We start from the raw sequence: 16328 nt of genomic DNA, 5'->3' as shown, positions 1-16328 counted from the left end.
TGGCTGGCCTCTCCAGTCCTCCCTCACGGCTCCCAGGCACCGTGTCGTAGGAAGTCCAGTGCCGGCTGCACCATAAGCCCATGAGGCCGGCACGGAGGGCGTGCCGCCCATGAAGTCCGAAAGGCAGGAGGTCTGGGGGATGCGGCCTCCAGGGCTGCCAGGGCCCGTGGGAGGGAGCGGGGGCTGAGGGCAGTGAGGACCAGCCCGGCCTGCCCGAGGTCCCCCGGCTCTGGGCCCCCTGCCTGTGTGTGCGGTACATTCCGTGGCTTCTTTGGCCCTGAGGGCTGCACCCCCAACAGAGGCTGGGGGAGACCCTGGCCAGAGCTGCGCCTGGGGGCTCGACGCCAGGGGCGGGGGCTGCCTTTTGTTCCCTCCACCCGATCCTGAGAAGCACCACCTTGTCTTTCATCAGAGCAGTTTCAGAAATCACACACACACCACCACGGTTGAAGAATATTTAACTTTTCTTAAAAAAAAAATCTTAACCATGAAAGAAAGAAAGAGTATACATTATTTTAACAGGAAAACAGTCATTTCCATCTCTATATTTTATATATTATATATATATTTATAGATATGTATATATACACCTAGCACAGTGTGTATATTTTATTAGGGTGGGGGGTTGGCCCGGCAACAGGGGCCAATGCTGTGGGGCCCCTGGGGAGGGTCCTGGGTTAGGTTCAGGGACTCCGGCATTCAAACCCCCACCCCACCTCCTGGGGCCCAGTTTTCAGGGCTGTACCTGATACACTGGTTTTCTACAGGGACAGGGTGGGGACGGGCGGACAGAGGTGGGGTCCGGAATCCCCCTGAAGAGAACCGCAGGAGGGAGCAGCTCTGGCCTGGGCCGCAGAGGCGGGGCTCTCAGGCCAGGGGGGCTGGGATACCTTCCTGCCCGTGGGGGACCGGCGTGCTCAGCTCTGACCCTCCCGGGGCCGGGCTGTTAGGACACAAGCTGCCCTCTGTGACTGCCTCCGGCACCCCGACGACAGAAACCGCTTGGTTATTTACAAAGCAAGATGCACGTATGGTACATACATATTTATAGGAAACCAAAGTGACAAGGAGGGCAGGGGTGCGGGCACCCCACCCCAGCCCCGGGGTCCCGCGAAGAGGGGAGGGGAGGAAGAAAGTGCACGTACACAGAGCCTCCTCCTGCCACCTGCGTGTCTGGGGGGCCGTTTGGGTGCAGCCGGCATGCTCAGGGCGCCAGGCTGTGGACGGGGCTGGGGAGGCGGGAACACACTGAAATTTGACCTGGACCTGAGCGGACCAAGGGACATGCGGGTCTCCTGTGGGGTCTCGGCTAGACCGCCTCTACTGTGGGGCGGAGGTCTGGGGTCCCGCTGCCCTGTGCCCCTGCCTCGGGCCAGTCCCCGGGGGGAGTGGGGACGCGGAGGATGTGGTGTTTGGACAGTTAGAGTCCTGGGCACGAGGCTGCGTGGGCCGTGCACTCTTCCAGGGGTGCGTCGGAGCCTGTGGGGGGGGGTGACGAGGACAGTGAGCGGCCGGCCTCTGGGGTGACCCTCCCTGTTAGGGTTCACCTGCACGGCACCCGAGCTCAAGAGAGCGCGTCCTCTGGAGCCTTTTGCGACGAAAGCGGAGTTTCTCCCGGAGCCTGGGAGTGGCCGCTGCTGCTCCCAAGCCCGTGGGCGGCTACGCGCTGGCCCCACCCCCACCCCGTCTGGTTCGAGGGGGGAGACCCATCCTCTCTCTGATCCAAGGAAATGGAGTTCGATACTAAGTTTTCCACTTTTAGGGGAGCTTCTGTGAGGGTTCCCAGGAAGGATCCCTTTCTGAAGCTGAGGGTGTGAATTACTCGTGCTCGGGCGGGGGTGATGAGACCCCTTCACAGAGCCCTCCTCCCCCTCCCCTGCGTGGGTACCCAGAGGGCAGCGCCACACTCACCGTCCTCAGAGCACGGCCCCGGCTGGTGCCTGTCCCTGGAGTCTGAGGCCAGGGGCTCCTTGGCCGGAGGGGACAGGGAGCTGTCTGTCCATCTGGCCGCCTCTGCGTGGAAACTGCCCACGGGTGTGGTGCCACCAGACGAGTCTCCCCCGAGGGACCTGAGCAGCTCTCTGTGGGCACGCTCCATGTCCTGAAAGACAGCAGGGCGATGTGTGACCCGGGTCCCTTGCGTCGGGGCCCTGGGGGTGACGGGTCTGGGGACCTGCCCTCACCTTGAGCCTGTGGAGCTTGACGGTGAGCTGCTCGATGGTGTGGAAGATGCTGCTCGCGTCCCTGAGGGCCAGGCCGGGCGGGGAGCGGCTGGGGCGCCTGCGGCCGCCCTGGCACCAGGGCCGAGGCTCCGTCTGCCAGTCAGGGAGGCTGTCGGGCTGGGCGGGGCTCGTGGGTGCCCCCAAGGCGTCGGTGCTTGAGTCTGGGGGTCCCGCTGGCATGCTGACGTAAAAACAGTTCCCTGTCCCCAAGGCGAGACGGGGAGGTCAGGATGCTGGTCCAGAGGACGCAGAGACCAACCCCGTCACCCTGGGTGCTCGCTCCCCACGTGGACTGGCGCGGCCAGGGGCCAGGGCTGCCGTCCCGTGAGTGAGCGCGGCGTAGGCGGCCTCACGCTGCCCACCAGCCCTGTAAAGGCCCCCTCCTCCAGAAAGCCTTCTGGGTGGCACTTTGGCCAAGCTTGGCCCACGCCGAGGGAGGGTGCCCAGCAGCGGAGGTTAGGGAAGGCCTCCCCGTCCCTGAAGGGGGGTGAGGAGGCAGGGCCGGCCGCAGGCACTTGGGAAAAGGAGCGCAGGGAGGCTCCGTCACGTCTCCCCGTCACATCTCCCCATCGAGAGCTCTAGATGAACTCTGACACAGCCCCTGCGCCCATCTGCAGAGTCCTAGAGACCCCTCAGCTCCAGGAGGGACTCAGACACCGCTGGAGCGGGGAGGAGGGGAGACACCAAGGGGCCTGGGAGGCCACGTGAGCCTCTTTCCACAGCGACAGTGCAGTGTGGCTCAGGATGTCAGTCCAAGGACGCGGGGCTCCGGGCACCAGGCTGCGTGCGCTCCCCACCATATTCGGCACCGGCTCACCGAGCCCAGTCCCAGAGGCCCAGGCCTGATGGGGGAGGGAGGACGCAGTGGCAGGGGTGCCCTGCAGCAGGGGGTCCGCTCCCAGAGCCCGGCTCTGGCCCCGCAGGCCCCACGCTCCAGCCCCAGCCTGGCTCCGGCTCCACGAAGTTCATTACCCGCAGCCTCGGCTCCGCCTTCTGCTTCGGCTGGCTCAGGCCCCGACTGGCCACTCTCGGGTAGCACGGGGACAGCTGTGGCACCCGCCACCTCGGCTGGACCAGCACCACCACCAGGGAGAGCCGACACCAGGAGAGAAGGAAAGAGGAGGCGGCGGAAGACAGCGGGAGAGGAGAAGAAAAGGGGGAACACCGTGAACGCAGACGCCCGGGGGCCGTGGAGAAACCATCCACCATTTCACCGAAGCACAGAGCAGGAAGGGCAGCCCCCGGAAACCCAGGAGAGAGGGCGGGCCTCGGGCACATGGGAGGCGGAGCGGAGCGCCGGGAGGACAGGACGCCGCAGCCCTGTGAACATCGTTCCTGCTGCCCTCCTCAGACCACGTCCCGTCCCTTCCCTCCTCCCTCGGGCCTGCAGCTCTGCCCGAACCCGTCCCCAGCCCCTGTCCTGGCCGGTCTGGGCTTTCTTGCTCGACACCGCCCACGGGGCCGCAACTTGGGGTGCTCTCCCACTGGCACGATGGCTCGCCACACACCCCCAGCTTCGTCCTGTGGCGTGTGCCCTTCCCCCCGCCCCCATGCTGCCAGTGCCCTCACCACAGCTACTAGCCACCAGCTGCAAGGGGTGGCTGTAAGCACCTGTCCCGGGTCTGAGGCCCCCAAAGAGAGCCTCATCTTTTCCTCAGGCCTGGGTCGTCCGTGAAGAATGCTAGCGGGGGCTTTTGTGGGCAGCCGGTTTGTGCCGGGCACCAGGTGACACCCTCCCGTTACACACTGATGTTCAGAGAGGGTTCGCGATTTTGCCTAAGGCCACATGGATGTTAGGTGACAGGCTTTGAACCTCGGCTGCCCGACCCCGAAGCCTTCGTGTGTCGGCGTCTCCTCCCGGGATCCGGGAGCCTCTGTGCACGCGCTTTCCCAGACAAAGCGCCGTTTGGGAGGCTTGCCTCGATCTCAGTGAATCGGGCGCCCGTCTCCCCAGTGGACGTCCCAATCGATTTACCTTTTCTCACAACTTTGTAGCTTCCTGCTGCCTCTGTGTTTGAAGTCTCTTCCTCTGGATTCCTGTCCAGCTCGGGAGACTCCCAGATCCCGGAATTCCTGGCCCGCGGGGGCAGATGCTCCAGGGAACAGAGAGCCGTGTCCTCCTGCTCTGGCTGATCCCTCTCCGGCCCCGGGGAGCCGGGGTCGCGGGGCTGAGAGGCGCTGCTCATGAGGGAAGGCGTGGGTGTCCGGTCGGCCTCGGGCTCTCCAGACGCCTGTGCTTCCGCGGGGTGACCGGGCAGCAGGCCCCACAGGATCAGGCGCCGCAGGCTCTCCACTGGAGGGAGAGAAGGTGCTGGCTTCCCCTGCACAGCCACGCCCAGGGCCGCTGCTCCCCTCCCCCACAGGGCAGAACCCGGAGCGGACAGGGGGTCACAAGGGGCTCTGCGTCCCTTCTCCTCCAGCACGGCCGGAGACAGCGTTCCAGCAGGTGGAGGGTAGAGGGGTCTGTGGGGCCCGGAAGGCACTCACCATCTTGGAGGGCTGCATCAGCGAGCCCTTCCATAACCAGAGGTCCTGGGAGGGACAGGAGGATGGGATCCCTGGTCCTGCGGCCCCTGTTCTCTGCATCCAGGGCTGCGGGAGGGTGGGACAAGGCACCCAGCTCCTCCTCTATGCTGCCCTCCTGCTCGGGATCCTCTAGCGGGACCGGGTGCTTCCCCTTGACCCTCTGCTGTGGCCCAGGGCCTGCTTTGGGCGGGAGGACAGCATAAGGATGGGGAAGGAAGGCACCTGTGGGCGGACCCCATCCACACCCAGTTCTGGGTTCAAGCGGCTGAGAACGTGGACTCATTCCACGAATGTTTAGTGAACCCCTACTATGGCTACAACCAGACACCGTCCCGAACCCTTGGCAGATGTCGGGGATGACACCCAGCTCCCTGCCGGTGTGGAGCTTAAGCTCTAGGGGACAGACACAGAGGGGTAACACAGTACAGCGAGCTCTCCAGGCGAATTAGAAGGAGACAGCACTGTGGGAAAGACGACGGCAGCGCGTAGGCCAGGGGGAGGGGGCGGGCGGGAGCGCCGTTTACCTGCAGCCGCAAGGCCACAGAAGGCGCGTCGCCGCAGAGGCAACGTCTGCAGAGACCCGAAGGAGGTGAGGAGTCCACCAGGAGATTTACCCACGGTATCCCACGGGTGTGGCCTTCTCCATGGAAACGCCCAGCTGGAGGAGGCGGGGCCCCCACCCCCACCCCCCCTGTAGAACGCCTGTCACCCGGAGAGCCGGGGTGGGGGCCTCTGTTCAAGTGAGCTCGTCCGCACTGGCTCAGGTCTGCTCTCCTTCCCCTTCTGGACCCCCTTCTCAGTCCTTTCTCTGTTCTTATCCAAACCTCACGCTTCTGGCCCCGACATCCTCTCCCATCACCCCGCACCCGCACCCGACCACCCCCTGACCTGTCCCACCAACAATGGCCCGGTGGGCTCCCACAAGGACGGTTCCGGGGACACACCTCCAGACAGCTCCTCAGGTCCTGGTTCGCCGTGGAACACTTCCGAGCCATCCAGTCCCACCCTGCGGGGACAGACCCCCAGAGGTCACCCGCCGCACTGCTGACGCCAGCCAGGAGGGGTGAGCTCAGACGCCGCCCTGGCCTCCCGCGTCACAACGGGCAGTGAAGGATGGTCCGACAAAGGGAGGTGGCAGGCTTCAGCACCTGCCACGGGTCGGCCACCTGGAGAGCAGGGTGGGCGCTGGCCGGCGTCTCCTGGTCCCGATTCTATACCCCCCCACCCCGGCGCAGGCGTGGTCTCCCTGACGGCCAGGTTGGGGGGGAGCAGACAGGGACTGGAGGCGGAGGTGTGGGGACGACTGGGGGCCTGGGGGGTGAGCACCTGCTGGGCGTGAGGCTCTGGTGGGCCGGCTCCTGGGCGCCGGGGGGTGGGGGATGGGCGGGTGCCGGGGCGGCTCCGGGGCGCCCGGTGGCGTTCCGCACGGCCTCCTCCAAGAGCTCCATCCACCTGTGGCTCAGCAGGGGCAGAGAGGGCCGGTGGTAAACACAGGGCCGGGCACGCCCCCCGCAGGCAGCCCTCCCCACAGGCGCGCGCAGCCACCCACGGCGGCCCTGTGCCGTGCTCCGGGCCGAGTGGTCCCCGCCTGCTCCTTGTCTTTAAACGGCCCCCAGACAGGCAGCAAGACCCACAGGTGACAAGCCTGACGCTGAGACGCTGACTCAGTCGAGCTGCCTCGTGTGGCGGCAGCGAGGGAACGAGGGGTGGGTGATGACCCCGGAGGCGGAGGCGCTTGGTGGGAAAGAGGAAGAACCCCAGCACAGGGAGGAGGAAGGGACCACTGACCACGTGGAAGACCCCTCGGGGGCAAGGACGGCGGTCCCGCGAGCCCGCTGCGCCTGCCCTGTCTCCCTGTCCCGCGCCCACGCCCCATCCTCCACTCCTCGGCCCGGCCTCGCTGCCCACCGCTCACACACGCCGCCCTGGCCCCTCGATTCTTACGTGTTCTTGTCTGACGACGTCAGAGCCACCAGCTCATAGATCTGGGGGGGGCCCAGCTCGGACGTGCAGATGATGAAGAAGGCCCGTTTGTCTGTGCGAAGGAAGGGGAAAGGGCCGCGTGGAGGTGACAGAGCCACGATGGCGGCCCCCGCCAGGGCCACAAGGTGCTGGAAGCCCCGGCCCTCGACATGGGACAGGGACCAGAGCAGAACACGCAGCTGGCCACCGGAACCACGCGGGGTCGCGCACAGGAAGGCCAGAGGCAGTCCTGGACCCTCAGGCCCTCCTCGCGGCGGCCCCCGCTCCCTCTGCTCTCCCTCACGCTCGCCGCCGCCCGCGACTCCCGGAGGCGGGGGGGGGGCGGGGGGGGGCGGGCATCGCCCCAAACCACGGGTGGAGAGAGCGGGCCCAGGGCCCCTTCTCGCACACACCGGGCTTCTCACCGAACCGCCTCTGTCCGCCGGGCCCCGTCCCCCCACCCCGCCCCGGGCCACGTCCTCCCGCTCAGGGACCAGCAGGGAGGCCCGAGGCCAGGCCCGCGCAGCACCTGTGGCCACGGAGCGGATGAGCACGGCGTTGAGCTTGAGCACGGGGCTGAAGGTCTGCTTGCTGTCCGAGGAGCCGGCGGCCGTCTTGCTGTGGCACTTGAGCAGCAGCTTCTCGTCCTGCTTCTGCAGCAGCACCAGGAGGTCGTCCAGCAGCAGCACGTGCAGGTCTGGGGGGCAAGCGCCGTGAGGAGTGCCCCCGCCCCCCCTGCCCCCCCCCAGCACAGGGACAGGGTCCTGTGCCCCCTCCCCAGGCGGGGCCGCAGGAGCCCTGCCGGGCCACGGGCGTGCGGTCCGGAGGGCAGGGCTGGGGCACCCCGGGCGTGCGGTCCAGGGGGCAGGGCTGGGGCACCCACCCAAGGTCTTATCCTTGCTGGTCCTCCAGGTCAGGGGCCCCTCGTGGATCATCTTTCTGGCCGTCAGATCCAGGCTCTGTTAAGGAAACGTCGTTCGTTCATTCGTACCTTCGTCCGACCCAGTGCACTGCTGAGGAGCTGGGGGTCAGCGGCAAGCAAGAGGCGGCCTCTGCTCTGACGCTCGAATAGAGGCCATGGGCAGGACAGAAGCCACCGTGAGGCTGTGCGTCCCACTGGGGGGTTCGCCAGCGGCTCTGCCCCGGCCTCTCCCCAACCCGACCTCTTTTTGTTTCCTCCCCGGCCACCTTCACCTGGACCCCGGCTCCCAGCCCCCGCTCGGCCAGGAGAACTCCAGCATCCCGTCCCTGCCGGCAGGGCCGTCTGCTGGGTGTTCGTGGGGGCCCCGCTGCGGCACCCCGTCCCTCCGGGCCCCGGCCGGTTCCGCTCCCAGGGGTGCCCCCAGTGTGTGTGGCGGTCCCCGCCTCCCACCTTGAACTCCGCCGCCAGAGGGTTGCTGGCCCTCTCCAGGGAGGTGGTGTCCAGGCGTTTCTGGTAACCCTCCAGACGGTGCCGGTTCTCCGTCTGCTTCACGGCCTCGTTCACGTACTTGAGAATCTCCCGGCACTGGTCCCGGGCCCGGCACAGCTTCTCGTGCTCAGACGTGCCACCTACCGATCGGGGCAGAGGCGGTGCTGGGGGGTGCCTGCCTGAGGAGCGTGTCAGAGTCCAGCACACCTGGCCGCCGGTGGCTGCAAGCCGACGGTACGGGCACAGGTGTGCTGTCTTTGCCTCGCTCGAGGGCCTCAAACCTAAGGGGCCCTGGCGCCGAGGGTCCTCGGGATCAGGGCACCGTCCCGGAGACACACACAGCTCTTGGGAATTGCCAGCCGGACCACAACCAGCTCCACAGATGCGGGGGAGGGCAGGGCCTGGCTGACGGCAACGGTGCCTCCAGGATGCCCGCCCAGGTCGGGAGAGGGTCCTCACACTCCATACCCTGACTCCAGCGCCCCAAATTCGAGGGCAGCGGGGGAATGCTCGGGACCCCAGAGAGTGTCCCTGGGGCTAGCTCCTCTCAGCACGGCCACTGAACTTATACAGTCAGCACACGCGGCTGTACGTCTGTGCGCTGCACAGAGGCGTCCGGCAGGGGGATGGACAGATGCGGGGGGCGGGGGGGGGGGGGGAGGTGACGGCAGCCGTGGCCCCGGTGTGGGACCACAGTCACAGGGGAGTCCGCGTGCCAACCTCTTTCCATTCGGACGCTTTCCTCAGATTTGCACCAAGGCCCCCACAGGCTGGGGGCGAGCCTCACACCCCCTCCCACTGCTGAGCTGCTTCTCCCCAAAGCACGCTCATAATCGCGACCTCCCTGGAGACTGAGCGGAACAAGGGACTCGTGAAGGCCACAGAGCAGGTCAGCGCTGGAACTAGGTCTGAGTGCGGCCGCCGCCTCGCGCTCCCTACCCTCCGTGTGCTTGAGGACGCTCTCCAGCAGCAGCGGGTACTTGGTGAGCCGCTGCATCTCCGAGATGATGAGGTCTCTGAGCTGCAGCCGCCGGCACTGAGGGTGGCTCTCGGCCTCCTGGACAGAAGGGGGCACAGACGGAGAAAGAGGACAACCCGCGGTCAGGGCCTGGCTCTTGGGCTCAGGACCCGGATGGGTGTGAAAAGGCCAAGTGGGTCCTGGCCCCAGAGGGTCACTCAGAAAGGTTTAGGGAAGACTGGTGGGGGCCGGGAGATAACCCACGGAGGGGATGTGGTCGAACAAGCACCACAGAGCAGGTGCTATGCCCACTTTACAGACAGGGAAACCGAGGCCCAGCTACATGCACACAGGAAGCAGGAGGCGAACACGGCCTTCGGGCTGCTAAGCCACGTCCGTCCTGAGGGCCGGCACGTGCCAGTGTTTCTGAGGTGGTGGCGTGGGACGAGGGGGGTGTGGATGGGCGTGGGGGTAGCTGGGCTGCCCTCCCGGGTGGAGAGGAGAGGCCGGCGGGCCGGCCCCGGGGCTCCAGGAAAGCAGCCCGGGAGATCCCTGGCGACCCCGGTCGGCCTTACGGAGCTACGCCCGCACTGACTTCTACTGGCGGCCAGGCCGCCACCGACTTCTACGCCCGCACTGACTTCTACTGGCGGGGAGGCCACACCTGCATGAAGAGCTGGAACCGGCTCTCCTTGCGCTGCTTGGTCTTGATGAGCGCCAGCGCTATGGACTGGTGGGAGCAGAACCGCGCGGCCACCTGCTGGAGCTCCTCCCGGGCGGGGCCGTCAAACTGCAGCACAAGGGACGCCACCCGGGCATCGCACCCCGGCCCTCCCACACCCTCCGCCGCCGCTCCCGTGGCCACGGGAAAGGGGGACCCGTCCCCTCCAAGCATACCCGGGCCAGCATGAGGTCACCGATGTCTTTGATAATGGGGCCCTCCTCCCGGAGCTTCCTCATGGCCTCACACCAGGAATCTGGGGCGAGGAGAGAAGAATCAGAGAGGCCCGGGGTAGAGCTGCACCGCCGGACCCTCCGGGACCCGGGGAGAAGGGCTTTGGGCGGCAGTGCCGAGGGGGAGGGTCCGGCAGCCGTTCTGCTCCTGGGGGGCCCGGAAGGCTGGCTTCAGGGCGCGTATCAGGCTGTCCGCCAGAGACAGCTGGTGAGGGCTGTCTGCTCAGGTAGGCCCTGGCACACGGTCAGATGGGGACAGACACCTGAAGGCTGGCCGGAGAAGGGGTGTGGGGGAAAGACAGTGGGCGGGGAGGACGGCCCCTCACTGTGGATCTCTATGAGCTCAGGCAGGTTGGGGAAGAGCCGGGCCAGCTCCTCCCGGGGCATCAGGTTCTCCTTCTTCATTCGCTGGTAGAAGATCAGGTCCAGGACCCGGAGTGTGCGCAGATGGGAGGCTTCTGTCACAAACAGCTCTGAGCGGGGTGGTCGCGGGATAGGAGGGACACAAAGCACAGGGGGTCAAGCGAGTGTGCAAAGTCACGACTGCCACCCCAATCCACTTCTGAGGAAGCCGAGTGCTGGTGTCAGATCGCAGGGCGACATCCCACCCCAAGGGCCATGCAGGAATGGCGACACGGACCTGGTCCCGTCCCCGGGGAGCCACCTGGCCTACTACCACCCTCTGCCCCCTACTCGCCCGAGTCAGAGGGGCACATGCTCACCGTTGATGACCTCCTGCCGGTCGATCTCTCTCTGGCTTAGCCCAGCCACCACGTCCTTGCCCACCATGTGCTGCCAGTTCTGGGCATCCGGCTCCAGCTCCAGGTCAGACAGCTGGCCCAGATCGTCCTCTAGGAGGTGGGGGAGGAGGGCGTCTGCACCGAACCCCAGATTGGGGGACTCGATGCTCCTGGGGAAGAGGAGGAAGGACTCAGCTCGGGGTCCGCCCCCGTCTCTCCTGACCCGCGCCCACGGGAAACGGCGGCCGTGGACGGGCACACCCGGCCGGCCGCTCGGGGCCGGGACACCCCACTCACCTGCGGCCCATCTTGGGGGTGAAGGGAGGGGTCGGGTTCTCCAGAGACCTGTGGAGAGAAGTCAGCCCTCAGCCCCCGCTGCCCCTGCCCCGAGACGCCCCAGCTGAGCTGCCCGAGCCCTGCCCACCTGGTGGAGAGGCTGGAGGCAGAGGACGAAGCTGACTGGTGGAGGCGGGCGGCCTCCGCGGCCGCGTCCATGTCCACGTCGCTGCGAGAGCGGGGCACGTTGTCCGCCTTCCGAGACCGCTTCATCTCCTCCCGGCCCTTCAGGCTCTCCGAGCGGCCCAGGCGAATCTCTGAGCGTGAACTGGGGAAGGAGGACCGGCAACCTTGGGGTCCCACGTCCCGGACAAGCTCTCCTCCGCCACCAAGACTCCAGGTGCCTCCCCTGCCCCTCCCCAGTCCGGCTCGATGGACAGAGGCTCTCATCGTCCCCGTCGTCGTTCCCGTGGCCCACCAGGAAATGAGAGCGGGGACCAAGAGATCAGACTTGTGGTATGCCACAGGCCCTCATCAGGGACCATGAGGTCCTCGCTCCTGTCCTGGACTGTCTGGTGGCCAGACCATCTCTCCCTCGACTCCAGAGCAGGTCAGCTCCCACCGCGGACCCTGCTTGAGGCAGATCTCTTCCTTTCATAGGACTTTCTTCTACCGAGAAGTACAGGCACTTCCTTCACACTTGTCCTGGCCTCCTCGCAGGCCTATCAGAGATTCCATCCACGGATGGGCTCCTGCCCCTCCAGCTGTGGTGCGGATTCTTCTGTTCTCATCTTGTAGCATCCTTCCGGAGCTTCCACGTCCCCTCCTGGGGGCAGGCTGGCTGGGGAGGGCCCATCTACTGACCGGCAGGAACCCGCCCCCTCACCTGCCAGGTTTGGCCAAAAAACCCACAGACAAGACAGGACTCAGCATCTCCAGTCCCAGAGACCCCTCGGTGTGAAGAGACGCTGACGGCCGGGTGTTCTTTTCCGCATCCTGCAGAGCACGAGCCGGGAGACAGCTGGTGTCTCTGACCCCTGCTGCCCCAGGATGGTGCCTCCTCCCTCCACGGCCCTGCTGACTTGGTTCTTACTGACCTGCATCCTGGCCCCCTGCCTCCAGGGCCAGGGCCAGGGCCAGCCTACAGAGTCTGGGCAGCTCCTGAGGGCACAGCAGGCTGCTGTAGCAAAGGAGGCCAGCACCCTGGGCTCCATTTATCTCGTGTCTCTCAACTGCCAAGGACTCAAACGGAGCTATCCCTGAAGCCACGCTGCCAGCCGACCGCCTCAGACCACCCCCTGGGGGCTGCTAGAACGCCTCCAGCCAAGACCACTCACCCAGCACTTGCACCAGTAACCCACACAGGCCACCTGAGCACCAGGACAAGCCCCCACAAGCGAGTAACCTCCTCCCAACAAGTGGGGTGACCTACCTCTGGTCCCCGATCCCTAGAATACTGCCTTCTAGACCCGGGGGCTCTTACACCTGCCGACTTCTGACCCACCGTTTCTGCTAAGATTGCTGGTGAGCTTATAGTCAGCAAAGCCAACGGCTCCCGTGGACAGGGGATTCGGGATCCTAGGGTCTCAGGGCATGTATAGCTGGCACCTTCAAGAGCACTATTTACAAACGGTCTCAACTTTTTTCTCACAACGTTGGTATCTTGTCTCTACACGCCTGCTACATCTGTAACATCGGGCCTACACATCCCGTAATTTATACATTTAATTCACTCAATGAAATTACACGGAGCTCGGCCTCTTGGCTCAGGACAGATCTAACCTTCACCTTCCCTCACAGCTTTGTTTGTTCTCACGACGGCAGAATCTCCACACGCGCTGAGCTTACAAAGGTTTGCTACAAGCAGGAGTAACCTTGTGTGGGAGCAGGAACGGCAGACTTGTAGTTTGGTCAGTTTCCCAGGTAAAATGGTTTGACTCCCTTGGCCACTACCCGGTGACCCAGTGACCTGGCTTGCGCCTGCTCAGTAGGTGCACACGTGTATGATTTCTGTGCACGCAAGACCCCATCTATATGACTCAAGGGTGACTCAGGGAAGGTGCACGGAGCTTTCTGACCACAGGTGGTTCTCACTAAGTGTTGGCTGGAGAATTTCAGACATGACGTGGCTGCTGTCGTGCCACGGTCCGGAACAAGTCCGGGAGCACGCCTCGATGCCAGAGAAGGGTTCTCACTGGAACGTGGCCAAAGACGGAGAATATACGAGATGCCAGAGCTGCAAACCCTCTTTTCTTCTCGAAAGTGCTTTGGAACCAGCAGAGCCAAACTCCAGTGCTCTTCCTCACGGGCGTCGGTGGCCAACCTTGCCTGACCCCTGCATCCCCGGGACTGTCCCTTGCCACCCCTGCCCCAGTCTTCTCCAGCCTTGTCAGGTAGGGTGTCGGGATTAGCTGCTGTGTAATATCCTCTAGCTGCTGAGTAGTCAGGCGGTGAGTCCAAAGGAAACGTTCAAGACACGCAGTCCCCGGGCTGGGAGGTCGGGGGTCCTGCTCTGTCTTCCGCTGGCCTGATGGCCGACACTGGTGTGTCTTCAGAGCAGCTGCGAGTTCTGCGGCGGGGATCTTACGGTCTAACGGGGCGGGGGGAAGCACCTGGAAATAACCCTGCAGCACACCCCGCCCAGGCTCCCCTCCGTGGGAAGCCGGCAATTCCCATGTGGCCCTTGCTACCTGTCGCTTTCCAGCAGGTCCTCGGGAAAGCTTCCTGTGGAGAGCCGCTGCGTCCCGGGCTCTGGGGCGTCATACGGCTGGTTGTTCTCAAAGTGCTGAATGATGTTCCTCACGTTGCCTGGTTTGACTGGAAGCAGAAAGACAATGAAGGGTACTCTGCTTTCTGTTCGGGACCCTCGCTCCCGTTAGCCCAGAAGACAGAGCAGCGAGCAAGCACGGATGACAGCAGCACCGGGCTGGGGACTGGGAGACGCGGGGGCTGGTCCTCTGGACTACTTCCTGGTCCTCTCCCAATAACCCGGAGAGTGACAGGGGCAGTCCCTTGCTCTCTCACATGCAAAATGAGACCATTTGGAGGTATATTTCCTGTGGATATTCCTTTCGGCTCTCATGTTATTACAATGACTCTCAGGCTTAATTAACGATGAGATTTTTTCCAAGAACCGAATACAGAATAGAATACGAGCCAGGAGCACCCAAAATGCATCTATCTGTAATTTGGCCAGGTTGCCAGGTTATATCGATCATTTCCCAAGTTTATATTACTTTTAGAGCTCATTATTTGTTCTTTTTTTGACTTTCTTTCCTGTCCTTCCAGTCCCGGCCCCTGCCTCTAGTTGCTGCCATCACTGTGAATCAGACCCTTTATTATCAGTGAGTGGGGGTGGTCTTAGGTAGAACAGAGGAAAGGGGTCACTCTCTGGCATTCAAATTCCAGCCCCTCTTCAAAGCTAAGACAAAAGAAGGCTGTTCTTGTTCAAAGAAACAGAGAGAGCAGGTATGAAAGTCACGAGGCTCATGGGATACCCGCAGAAGGTTCCTCCTCAGAGACGCAGTGACGTCAGCCCAGAGCTGGGCTTCAGAGGCCGATCTGCCAGAGACCAACGGGAAGGCTGGGGGTGGGCAGGGAGGCAGGCGAGGCCCTGATCCTACCCACACGAGCCAGAGTCCCACCCGTGCAAACCCACAAATCTCCCTAAGTCTCTAAACTCAGGTTTCATGAGAAAGTTTCCAGGCCAGAGGAAACAGAACATCCAGCTGGTCTCTTCAAACTTCGTATCATTTAGGCAGGCCGGGGTAACAGTTTTCCAGAGATGCGTAACAGGAGGCTGTGTCAGGGGCAGGGGCTGTTAGCATCACGCCCACTTGGGGACTGGGGCCTGAGCTGCCTGCCGCAGGGTCAGCTCTGCAGTCACAGCCTGAGCGGCCCTGCTGGGTGATGGCACGGGGGCCCGGGAACACCCTGTAACAGGCGGCCGCCGGGCTGAGCCCACTGCTCCCTCCCCTGTGTGTCGCCTGTGCTCGGGGTAGAGTTCACCCTGTGACGACAGACGGGGATTGCTCTGAGAGGCGGCACGACTGAGGAAAGTCAGTGTAATGGGGGGAGAAAGGCAGAAAGAAACGCAATTTTTTAAATGAGCACAGTTTTTACTGGTGTCCCCTGTTCTCCTTCCTCCATTCTTTGGACGACAATGAAACGGAAGGATAAGTACATTCCATATTATTAACAGTCAGTTATGGTCGCTGTTAAACGGGGGCAACAGCTGATGACTCTAACGGTCGCTCAGTGCTGACCCTTCCTCCACCTCTGGGGGCTGCTTGGTCTTTAGACACGGACACAGGCTTTGCTGATGTCCTGGGACCTTGAGAACCAAGGCCACACCAAATCATTAGATTACAATGGAAAGACCGAACTCAGCCCTGGTGAACACCCAGGCCCCTTACCCTGTCCTTGGGCTCCCGGCCCCTCGAAGCTGCTGCTTCCTCCTGCCTCCCCTGGGGCAGCGTGGACGGGAGGAAGTGTGTGTTAAGATCTAAGGGCCTGGGTCCCAAGGCCATTCTTTTATTTTTCCATTGTTCTATACGCCTTTTCTCAAAACTTAAAACCTTTTTTTTTTTTTAAGTAGCATAAGGAGGGGTGCCTGGGTGGCTCAGTCGGTTGGGTGTCCGACTTCGGCTCAGGTCACAATTTCATGGTTTGTGGGTTCGAGCCCCCTGCGTCGAAGTCTGGAGCCTGCTTCAGATTCTGTCTCCCTCTCTCTCTGCCCCACCCCTGCTCACGGTCTGTCTCTGCCTCTCTCTCTCGAAAATAAATAAACATTAAAAAAAAAAAATCAATAAAGTAGCATGAGTCTAGGAATTTAGTAACTTTGAAATAATTTTGAATCGTTATTTTTAATTGTCACTTCACATGAAATGAATTCTAGCCACTGAACAATTTCCTGATTTCATTGCACTGCTCTCTCTCTGCACAGATTCACAGTAGAGCCTTGACCACATTAATCACGTGACTGTACTCGGGGGAGCCTCACTGATGAGAAATGAGTCTGCCCAACTGCAGGTTCTCAGCCTCTCTGGGTTAATGTCTATGATGTGTTCGTTTTCAGCGCACAGACCCCCGACGGCACCAGGCCCTCTAACACACAGCAGGGGTCACTCTCTTCAACCGCCGCGGTGACGCCACGCCGTCCATGTTAAGTCAGGAGCGGTGGACGCGCCATGCTCAAGGGCTGAAGCAGAGCAGGTGACGGACGGTGAAAGGCCCCCAAGAAGAACTGTTAGAGACCCACTGTTTACGAAACCCCGCAT

At 63.2% G+C, this 16328-nt stretch overlaps 1 protein-coding gene across 10 annotated transcripts in view; it reads right to left on the bottom strand.

Moving 5' to 3' along the window:
* Nucleotides 1–335: 335 nt before the first annotated feature.
* The window catches only part of ARHGEF11 (Rho guanine nucleotide exchange factor 11), an 87139-nt gene continuing 71146 nt past the window's right edge, over nt 336–16328 (bottom strand). For 5 of the 10 annotated variants that reach the window (XM_042977017.1, XM_042977022.1, XM_042977019.1 and 2 more), the window contains 20 exons: nt 13740–13866; nt 11198–11377; nt 11071–11118; nt 10756–10943; nt 10360–10506; nt 9977–10056; nt 9744–9869; nt 9061–9178; nt 8083–8261; nt 7594–7669; nt 7240–7407; nt 6693–6783; nt 6075–6200; nt 5693–5754; nt 4710–4928; nt 4198–4515; nt 3195–3290; nt 2184–2422; nt 1912–2101; nt 336–1479 (listed from right to left, as the gene is read on the bottom strand). In XM_042977017.1, the coding sequence (XP_042832951.1) occupies nt 1421–1479; nt 1912–2101; nt 2184–2422; nt 3195–3290; nt 4198–4515; nt 4710–4928; nt 5693–5754; nt 6075–6200; nt 6693–6783; nt 7240–7407; nt 7594–7669; nt 8083–8261; nt 9061–9178; nt 9744–9869; nt 9977–10056; nt 10360–10506; nt 10756–10943; nt 11071–11118; nt 11198–11377; nt 13740–13866 (2837 nt within the window). In that variant the 3' untranslated portion in view covers nt 336–1420. The remainder of the gene's footprint in view (nt 1480–1911; nt 2102–2183; nt 2423–3194; nt 3291–4197; nt 4516–4709; nt 4929–5692; nt 5755–6074; nt 6201–6692; nt 6784–7239; nt 7408–7593; nt 7670–8082; nt 8262–9060; nt 9179–9743; nt 9870–9976; nt 10057–10359; nt 10507–10755; nt 10944–11070; nt 11119–11197; nt 11378–13739; nt 13867–16328) is intronic. The other 5 variants (XM_042977018.1, XM_042977020.1, XM_042977023.1 and 2 more) reach the window with 3 other exon arrangements.

The sequence above is a fragment of the Panthera tigris genome, chromosome F3 (assembly GCF_018350195.1).
Source record: "Panthera tigris isolate Pti1 chromosome F3, P.tigris_Pti1_mat1.1, whole genome shotgun sequence".
Lineage (NCBI taxonomy): Eukaryota > Metazoa > Chordata > Mammalia > Carnivora > Felidae > Panthera > Panthera tigris.
Note: the sequence above shows the minus strand (reverse complement) of the source record. Positions and strands in the feature narration are given on the sequence as shown.